The 11,022-nt window shown below is 47.2% G+C and overlaps 1 protein-coding gene across 1 annotated transcript; it reads right to left on the bottom strand.

Moving 5' to 3' along the window:
* Positions 1-8,114: 8,114 nt before the first annotated feature.
* On the bottom strand, positions 8,115-9,941 carry LOC125506428 (berberine bridge enzyme-like Cyn d 4). The gene has a single exon (XM_048671244.1). The coding sequence runs from the start codon at positions 9,905-9,907 to the stop codon at positions 8,324-8,326; it is 1,584 nt and encodes a 527-aa protein (XP_048527201.1). The 5' UTR covers positions 9,908-9,941; the 3' UTR covers positions 8,115-8,323.
* Between the last annotated feature and the right edge of the window lie 1,081 nt (positions 9,942-11,022).

Below are 11,022 nucleotides of genomic sequence, written 5' to 3'. Positions count from 1 at the left end.
TTTAGTTAGACGAGAACAACGCGCGAGATCATATGCGACGCGGGCCGTCCGGAGCTGCAACCTCGGATGGGCCGGTGTTTGGGTCGACGTAGGAAAACGGCATGCCATGCATGCATGGCGTCAGTAGTCTCGCCTAAACGATGGACATGCACCAAGCCAGCCATGTAGACCGTGGGATCGCGCGGGAGATCCGTCTGACGGCCGTGTGTGCGTGCAGAAATACATCACAATAATTATTCTACTCGACAATAACAAGTGCTCCATGCTAGCCCTTATTCCTGTTCGAAATACATCATCATTCTTAAAGTTGGACATCAAATGATACACAAGAAAATGGAAACGAAAGATGTCGAACTAATACAGTAACATGGCAGTACAACCGCACTTCACTAAATTACTGTCACGATGAAATAAAATGTAAAGACCACGTCACACAAAGATGAATGGCACACGACGTTCTCTGGCTCATCGTCGGTTCATGCTGTATGTAGATATCACAGTTCAGCCTCGAGATCCTACACAGAAGAATACAATAAATCACATGGACATCAATTATGAGTAAAACACATGCAAAAAATAAATATGAACATATTTCGTACCTCTAGCAATTTAGTGCATTTACGTCCATTGTGACCTGGTTTCTTGCAATAGCCACAAATATTCTGTGATCTTGACTTCTTTGTCTTTGCCCGCAGCCTTTTCTTCGGTGCACCTCGTCTTGGCACATGCACGGGATCCAGAACCTTATCAACTTTCTCCGAGTGCGGCATCAACGGCCAAACCTAATGCTGTTATGCTGAGCATTAGTTGACTCCTTACTGTCATCTTGTTCAAAACTTGATTGCTTGCCATGATGTTGTGCTTGCAAAAGCATCTTTCGACAGTGATAGTCCTCATCAGAGTGGCATGCCTTGAAACTTGCGGCGTGACTACAATTCCGCAACTCGCGGTACCTCTGCAGGCTTACCGAATAGTCATACATCTGGTTTTTTCTGGTAGGTGCGTATGCACATTTTGCATTCATAGTCCACCTAGTGAGAACGCAACAACCGGGCAGAATTGTTTGTTTTAAAATCCCCAATATGTAAAAAATGTGGGAACATGGTGTGCCTGCGCATTCCAGCTTACGGCAAGAACAACTCACCCTGTGCAAAAGACCTCCTTGCTCTTCAATGCACACTCCAAACTTTTTATCCATTCTTTCCTGCTTGGACACAACATAAGTGGAATCTTCTGATCCATCTAGTATCTCTCTGATCTGACATTTGCTGACAACATCTATGCTCCATAAGACCATCTTAAATACACTAGGTGTGAAAACTGTTGCGGCGTGTTTCTCAAGCGGCGAAGCATTTTCCTCTGTAAATGGAACGGACTGCAAGGCTTCGACGTCATGGAGAGCTTCGTTAATCCGTCGCGACGCAAGGCAACGCTCATAGTGCTCTAGCATTTCAAACAACGACATCTTACCCTCAAGATGCGTATGTAGCACAGAGTTCAATCTCTCACTCCTCTAATTGCTGCTCAATCCTAGGAAAACAACGCCCCTCAAGATATGGAGCACACCACAACTTTCTCATCTGATACATCTGATGCAGCCAAGACTCCTCACTGGTTACTTTATTCCGTTGTAAGAATTGTATCCATTTTATCTCATGCTCTTCAATGGAAGAAGTATCATAAATGAAAGATCTGAATTCCTCCTTTACGTCGTCATCATGCAGATGGCGTACAATGTTCTGCTGAATGTGCCATATACATAGTCTATGGTTTGAGTCTGGCCAGACCACCCTTATGGCCATGCTCGTCTACCAAGTACTTGAAGAAAAAATCCACATCTCGCTCTCGCCTCGCAATCATGTGCATGATCACCATATTAGCATCACCGGCACTGATTGTCTCCTGCTTATTAGCATGGAAGAAATTATAAACGTCCCTCTTTATGCATCCAACCTTATCAAATCCACCGTATTGAAAGCACAAAATATCCATAATACGGTATTTGCAGATCCCACATTTTTCCATGTCCGCAATGTCCGCTTTCTGCTCATCGCTAATTCGTCTGTGCGAACGCAGCAGACAAGAAAGATCCCGTGGGGCTAGGGATGGCTGTGCTCATCGATGAAATCCTTGACAAACCACCGACCGGTTTCCTCCTGTCTCGTAATGACCAATTTAGCATTACACCCAACACGAGTTAAACTTCGTGGCCTCCTCTTTCTATCTTCCATCTTTCTTTTCATGTGCTTCTCTTCACGAAACCCTTGACGACTACACACAATTTTCCTTAAAATTATGTATTTGTTGGATCCATCCCACTCAACGTAGCTTTTCCTCACACTAAAACCTTTTTCAAGAGCATATTTGTTGTAGAATTCATAGCCTTCAGCCTCACTATCAAACATCTTGCTGACAACATTTAGATACTCGAACATACTCTCATCACTTGCATACGCCATGTCTTCCTGCATATGACATGTGAGGGAAACCAATCATCAACATCTTTCTGTTTATCAATGTTGCAGGTGTAAAATAGCTCATAGGCAAAGACAAGTGCATGGAAAAGACTTTGCTCATTTGACATGTGAGGGAAACCAATCATCAACGTCCAAAAAGTAGTATCTCATCTTCCTTTAAACAATATTTCATGCACTATGCAAACCTAAAGTGATGATGACTTTAATAAACTAAATTAAGTGAACTATGGAACCAGTATCTCATCTTCCTTTAGTATATCTCATCTCAAACGTCAAGTAAGTCACTTTTTTTCTGCGGTACCAAAGGAAGTAAGCAATGCCCTCAACATCTTACTTAAACAAACATGATGCGATTAGCTCAAGAGAAACTATGCCACGATGAAGCTTTCCATTCGTTGTTCTAGTCCGTACCCAGATCTTGTGGGGTTGAGGTTTTACTACATGCACGGTGGAGGGTCGCAACGGCCAAGAGAACGAGCAGAACGCCAAGCCGAATTCATACCTTAAGGATGGTACGCGCGAAGAGATGGGATCGCCCGCCGCGGTCGCCGCCGATTCAGCCGGCGCAGATCCGGCCTTCTTCTTCTTCGGTGACGGCGTGGGGGCTGGGGTTGGTTGGGTGGAGGATGAGGACGATGAATTTATTCCTCTCGCCGGGCAGGTCGAGGACGGAGAAGGTCAGGAGCGGCGAGCGGCGACGAATAGATCGGAGGAGGATTCTGAACTGGATCGAGTAGACATGGATCTGGTCCTCAGGTGATCGGTTCAAGAAAAGATATTCCCCCTGGACCATTATGCCCTTATCGCAATTAACATATTAAATTTAATCAATTAAAATTCCCCGCAAGATCTGACGGCTAATAAAAATCAGACGTGATCAGACATGTAAGTACTGCTAAGTACTCCGAGTACTAACCCAATCACCGTAAAACAGCTCAATAATCTATTGTCTCAGTAGTACACTATTCATGTGCAATGGCTGCGATAAAAAAAGTCTAATATAAAATCATGGGCAAACACTATAATCACTAAATATAAAAGGGAGAAAGATAATATACTTGTGGAGAACATGACATTTCACATTTGAGAAAGCAGTATAATCTTTGTTAACAAGGTCACCCTCACCAGATCGAGAAGAAGATGCACCCAGTTGATAAAGATATGCGATACACCGATTTCTGTACGAAAAAGACAAATGCAAATTACAGACAATCGGCAACAAATCATACATGCACCTTCTTTAGAGTACATATATGTCTAATTATCTGTAAGTTCACATCTATAATTTTTATACATGATTGCAGTCCCTGTATTTTTCCAGCTCAGTTTTTCTCATATGAGCCATTTCCTCATATTGCCAATAAAATAGCAGCTCCTGCTACTTTCATGGAAAAAAAGGACTTGCACATACATGCAAATCAGAATGGATAGAGCATGGTTAAATATGGTACCAGTGACATTTAAGTGGTTACGTACGGCTGCTTAATTCCTACCAAGAGAACTGATACACACAGATCAGAGCATGGTTAATTTCTAACATCAGTCATAGCACATCGTAGGCCAACTTGAAGGCAAGAATTTGGATCAGATGAAATACAAGTATGGAGAAACAACTAAAACAGTCAAACTATCCACCCTTCACGTACATACATATATTCTTCAACCACATAATCTGCTATCACTGTAATGTCAAAAAAGGAATATTCTGATCAATGTATTTTTTCAATTATAGATGGGGAACCAGGAAAGCTACATCATGTACCTTAAAAGTCAGTTCACAAAATGTATCATGTATGTTCAATTAAGAGTAACCTTTGATTCTGAATAAAATCCCCATGGTGTGCCAGTTCAACCAAAGAAGGATTGTGCAAAGTAGAGTGAGAAGAGTACCCAAGTTTCTTCCTGATTAGATAATTGACATAAATTTTCATGATTAAATTGATGAACAATTCAGATCAAGCAAATAACAGCAAATGTTCTTCCTGATTACATAAATCAACGATTCAGAAGAGAGTGAATGTAAATTGGTAGGATACTGGGGAAGAGAGTAATTTCGGTATCTTGGTCATCCAGGTTTGATTGTGTCATTGTTTTATGAAGAGAAAAATTGTTTTATCTAAGCGGACTACATTGCTGATATATATGCTGAACATCAGCCGGCACAATAGTAACGCAATCATTCTGTCACAATGCTCTAAATGAAAACAATATATAGAAGGGCATAGAGAGAGTGGTGAAGATCATTTAAAGCATCAGCAATTAGTTTATTATAAAGATAAAATAAAGAATTGAGGATCGACCTCTATATGCCTGGGGGAAATGTACAGTACGTGTATATCTCACAGAATTTAAGATGCATAGAATAAAGAAAAGAATGTAAGATGGAATATGTATTTTGTTAGTAGGAGATATTGAGAAGATCAATTCTTAAATGTTGCAAACAAAGTAAGCACAAACTCTTGTTAAAAGAAACTTACTTGAAGCAGAAGAGGACCGGGGGCGGCGGGGCAGAGGCCAAGCTGAGCGACTCAGGTGGCGAAAGGCGACGAGCGGCTCCCGTGGCGAAGGGGCGGCGGCTCTGACCGAGGAAGGGGCGACGACTCCCGCGGCGAAGGCGCGGCGGCTCCAGCGGCGGAAGGGGCGGCGGCTCTGGCGGCGCGGCTCCCGCGGCGAGGGGGGCGGGGGCTCCCGTGGACGAAGGGGGCGGCGGCTCCGGCGACGCGGCTCCCGTGTCGGCTAACGGCTGCGGGAGGAGGAGGAGGGGGCGAGAGGTCGTGCAGGGCTGCGGGCGTGCTTGGCAGCGGTTTTTTTTAGCGCGAGGGGCGGGGGAGGGTTAGCGATCGATGGACGTGGCTTAATGCGTGGTTTGCAGTGTGAAACATAGAAGGAATAAGGGCTATTAGATATTGATGATGGATGGATCTGATTGTTTGGATCTTCCCGTCTCTTTCTTTTATAATGGTAGTAGATTCATTGATATTTTAAAGGCCTGTGAATTTTTTAATTTTGTGAACCTTTTTAAAATTCACGAGCACTATTTGAAACCATGAATATGTTTTAAATTCTGTATCATCTTTTTAGTTTGCAAAATTGTTAAAATCCAAGATTTTAATACATCTACTTCTCTTATATTTAATTAACTTTTCAAATCAAAAAACGATAATCAATTGTTTTTAAGCTAGCAGTGTAGTGAGCGAAAAAACTAAGCGAGCTATTCAAAGGACGGCCCATGTGAAGCTCTAGCAATAATTAGATTACTAATGGCGCACGATGCCACGCCTTCCTATTTGAAATTTTCTTAAATATAGACAAACATGATCTGCGGAAGTTAATTAAATTCGCGTCTATTGACCCGTATGTGAGCAATGAAATGAAGGTGACTATTATTTGGTTTGTAATACGGGCGCTGAGATGCGTGCCTCCAGATTCAACCGACAAAAAAACCGACCTTGTGAGAATTGAAAAGGACTCAGATGTTTCTAGAAAAATGTAAGAAGAAACCCACGCTACATGACACAACTAGTGTAACATTAGAAAAACAACTAAAGTACAGACACATATGCTCAGATACAACGTAGCGTCGCCACTACAAATGCATGCACGAACATCTGTCTCTATGGATACCTTGGAGGGCAAACTTTTTTTGCGCAATACCGGTACCTACTGGCAAGAATTTCATTGTTCACGCTCTAGTCTAAGATTCGGGCCATGGACAACTATTATTCCTCATTTTCTACTATACAAATTGAATACTACGAAAATGCATAGGAGCTCTCGGGTGCTACGCTCCCTTATATTAAAAAATAATTTAGTAATTCAAAAAAAGTCAAAAAATCCCAGAACTTTTTATGTAATCAAACATGACCAAGTATTGCATCCGTATAAAAAGATTAAATAGGAAATTCCTTTTATTGTGTCCGGCGTCAAAGATTTTCCAAAAAATGCTAGATACAAATACTATTCATACTATATTGTCGTCATAAATTTGTTTTTTTACCCTGAAGTCAACGAGAATTATTCCTTGGCCAAACTTTTTATATGAGTACAATACCTAGTCATATTTGGTTCAAAAATATATCCAGTTTTTTCTTGACTTTTTTGGAATTATTAAATTATTTTTGAATATAGAGGGATGGAGCACCCGAGTGCTCCTAATCCGCTTCCTTGAATACTAGGCCTACTATAACTATGGGCTCCCACCATTGTCCTTGATATGGCAGTGATGACAGCATTGTGACAACTCTCTCTCTCTCTCACACACACACACACTCGCGACATGTCGCCGTATTTTCATCTAACACTCTCGCGACATGAGTGACCCTAGGTTTTTAGCCCCGGCGGTGATCCAAAGATTTGCCTCGGTCATGATGTTGTTGAGCAAAATGGTTGGTGGCGCGCTTTTGTTGCGGAAGACCCTTTCGTTCCATACGGTCCATGAGAGAAGCATGATACGCGAAGTCATGGCCTTCTTCTGAGTGGTGCCCGCGCTGGAACGACTTTCCCACCACTTTTTTACGGAGCCGTCCAAGTGCCAAGAAGTGACGTCGAAGTTCTCAAGTCATAATTTCGCTTTGACCAAGCCCCAAAGCCTCAATGTAAAACAACACTTGAAAAAGAGGTGAGCGCCACACTCTTGCACTCTGTTGCAAAAAGGATAAAACCCACAATTTTTCCATCCCTGCTTGTCCAACCTATGGGCCATCCAAATGCGATCTTTAATAGCCAACCATGCGAAGAACTTAACCTTTGGCGGCGCCCAAGCCTTCCACACCATTTGGTCCAAAGAGGAGAAGGTCATGCAAAGGAATTGCGCCTTGTAGGCAGAGGCCGCGGAGTAGAGCTCATTTGTCGAATGTTTTCACACAATGCCATCATCAACACTCTCATCAAGTTGTACGTCATGCGCTAAACCCCAAAGGGTGAAGAACCGTCGGATGTGCTCGATGGATAGAGCGATAGGAGGTTTGATCTTCAAGATCCATGCGTTATTTTGGAGGGCCTCACGCACCATCCAATTCTTTCTCGAGGATGCATCAAATATGAGCGGGGCGATCTCCTTGGGCACGTCCAAGTAGCCAAGGGGCGTCCCAAAATGAAGTTCTTGCCCCGTTCCCTATTGTGATTGTTGTGGAGGCGTAGAAAAACTTCAAATCCTCCTCGTCGCACGGGTTTCCCATCCCAACCCACATCTTGCTTGGTTCCTTCCACTCATACCAAGGCCATCTCAAGCGCAAGGCGCGTGCAAACTTATCCGTGCTGAGCACCCCTAGACCACCATATTCACGTGGACGACAAACAATTTCCCAGTTAACTTTGCATTTTGCCCTTGTCATCTTGTCCGCACCGGTCCAAAGGAAAGTCCTTTCAAGCTTATTGACATACCGAAGAGTAGATGCCGGTATGACAAGCGGCGTGATGAAGTAGACCACAAGGATGGTAATCATCGACTTGACAAGGATCGTTCGGCCAATGGTGGTGATGTTCTTGCCCTCGTATGTAATTGGCCTACTTTCCACCTTGTCTTCAAGGAATTGAAGATCACCTTTCTTGAGCTGCCAAACCGAGATAGGGAGGCGCAAGTACCGCATTGGGAAGGATGCTCGTGTCGCGGGCAGGTTTTGAAGAAGGATAGTAAACTGCATCCAACAGCACTACAGCAGCCATCTATCACCAACGTTGACAAAAATACAACTCGATGGTACTCCATTGTTTATACGTATTCAGCAAAGGAAAGTAAACTGATCTCCACCAGTAGGCAGTAGCCGCCCATGACGAAGGATTGATTCATGGCATCTCTCGCTCGCTCGCGCAGTCAGCTCTTCTCTTCTGACGGCCTCGTCTCGCGTTCAATGCAACGGCGGGATGCTCTGCTCGTTCCTGAAGTAGTTGGTGGGATCCACGGCCGCCTTCACCGCCGCCAGCCGCCGGTAGTTGCCCACGAAGTAGCGCTCGCCCCAGGCCTCGCCGCCCTCGAACGTGCCGGCCTCGTCGTTCTGCCCGACGTCCAGGTCCCGGAAGTTGACGTACGCCCGCCGAGGGTTCTTGCTCACGTGCCGCCCCATCAACTCGTACAGGCCCTGGATCCATGCCGTCGCCGCCGTGCCGCCGTCCCCGCCCTCCTGCGGCCACGTCACGATGTACTGCATCACGTACAGCACGCCGTTCCGGTGCGGGTACGGCGTCGCGGCGGCGGGGACGCCGCCCATGAACCCGCCGTGGGGCTCCAGCAGGATGAACCCGGCGCCGGCCTTGGCGAACCAGGGGAAGATGTCCTCCCACGCCGCCTTGGGGATGGCGCGCCGGACGTAGTCCGACTTGCCCTTGTTGGACCTGCTCAGCCCGGTGGTCCTGTTCAGGAGCGCCTCCTCCAGCGTGCCGTTCCTGCCGAAGCTCAGGAACGGCGTGGCCGCCGACTGCGCCCAGCTCATCGGCTGGCAGTCGGCGCTCGTCATGCCCAGCTCCGGGAACTGGTCGTCCATCATGGCCACCAGCGAGCCGCACCCGCCGAGGTACAGGGCCTGGAACATGGCCTGCCGCCCCCGCACGATCGCCCTTAGGGTGATGTCGCTGGGTAGACACGGCGCCACGTCCTGCCATCTGGTGAGGACGTCCACGGCGCCCTGCTCCACCGTCTTGGCGATGTTGAACGCCACCACCGTCGACGGGACCTGCACGAGCTGGACCTTCCACGAGAGCACGATGCCGAAGTTGCCGCCGCCGCCGCCCCGGATGGCCCAGAAGAGGTCCTCCCCCATGCCGGCCCTGTCCAGGAGCTCGCCGTCGGCGTTGACCAGCGTGGCGTCGAGCACCTTGTCGCTGGAGAGGCCGTGCTTGCGCATCATCATGCCGACGCCGCCGCCGCTCAAGTGGCCGCCCACGCCGATGGTCGGGCACTCGCCGGCCGGGAACGCGAGCCGGGAGTCGTTCTTGGCGATGGCGTAGTAGAGCTCCCCGATGGTGGCGCCCGAGTCGACCCAGGCCGTGGACTGGAGCCGGTTGACGCGCACGGCCCGGAGGTTGGCGCCGAGGTCGACCACCGCGAACGCCTCGGAAGAAGGCCGCGCCGAACGGTAGGACAGGCCCTCGTAGTCGTGCCCGCCGCTGCGCACGCGTAGGCGCACGCCCTGGCCGCGGCCGCAGAGCACGGCGGCCTGGACGTGGGAGGCGTCTCGGGGCGTGACGATGCAGAGCGGCCTCGCCGTGGCGTTGGTGAAGAACTTGCCGTTCCTGATGGAGGAGGCCAGCACGTCGGTGAAGCTGCTGGAGGTCTGCGTGTACACGAGCTCGCTGGGCACATTCTTGGGCCGTAGGCATTGCAGGAAGCCATCACCATCAGGGGACGGGGAAGCAACAGAGCATGAGAAGAAGAAGAAGCTCACAAAGAAGGCGCGTGCTAAGCAGCCGCTGACTCTGGGCATCAGCATACTCATCTTAATATTTGATGCTGCTCTGGAAGCAAGAGTACGTCTGTACGTGCTGTGTGTTCAACTAGGTGCATCGAGCTCGCTCCTTATATACTGCTCCCACCCACACTCTCCGTTCCGAATGAAAGCTATTCTAGAAAAATGTCAAACCTGGCTTATAGTATTTAGCAAGAGTGTGGGCGGCTACTGCCTAGTGGTCAAGATCAGTTTACTTTCCCTTGCTGAATACTAGTGAATATAAACAATGGAGTACCATTGAGTATTTGAGTTGTATTTTGTTATATAAAATTGACATGCATGTGGTGAGGCTGAGCATGCTCATTGAGAGGCTTTAGAAGTAGGCCGGAAAGCTGCGTATTTGGATTAAGAAGATGGGCGAGGATGCCAAAAAAGTGTACAGCGGTAGGCAGGACAACGCGTTCACAATGCCAAAAAACCAAAAAGAAAACAAAAAAGAGACTCCGCCGACGATCAAAAGCCACCACCAGCTCCGTACGGCTACGCTGAACGCTCCTTGTGTTTTTTTAAAAAAATGGGCGCGTTCATCTCGCGCCAAATCCACCAGACGGTAATGATCGATAGCGATTGAGCACGTTTTCTGCACACTGGCTTGGCTTGTTGGACAGACCACCAATCCAGTCAGCAATGGAGGCCGACGCGTCCCACTCCCCCGGATCGAAGCCAGCGATCCCAAAGCTGCCCGCCGCAAGCGGCAGCTGATTGGACAGGACCAAGTGCACTCGATCATGAGATGCACAGAGAGCAAAAGTTGCAATTCCGCCATTGCCGCGCCAAGAGTCTCTCGGCGGGGAGAACGCGGCGCTGCACCAACAAAGGCGACAACCAGGCCGAGAGACTCAAACAACGTTGCCGCAGCACAAACAACGTTGATCCGATCCCAGCATAGGCGTGTAGTGTGCATACTTTTGGATTTTCTGCTCTAAAAGTAGCTATTCGCCCTCTGCCCAAGCGTTAAAAATATACTCCAGATACAATAACAAAATATTACTCCCACTGTAAAATAAATGTAAAACGTTTTATGTCACTGAAGTAGTGACCTAAAATGTCTTACATTTGTTTACAGAGCGAGTATTATGCTATTTCATGTTCATAACTAATTT

This window comes from Triticum urartu, chromosome 5 (assembly GCF_003073215.2).
Source record: "Triticum urartu cultivar G1812 chromosome 5, Tu2.1, whole genome shotgun sequence".
Taxonomy (NCBI): domain Eukaryota; kingdom Viridiplantae; phylum Streptophyta; class Magnoliopsida; order Poales; family Poaceae; genus Triticum; species Triticum urartu.
Note: the sequence above shows the minus strand (reverse complement) of the source record. Positions and strands in the feature narration are given on the sequence as shown.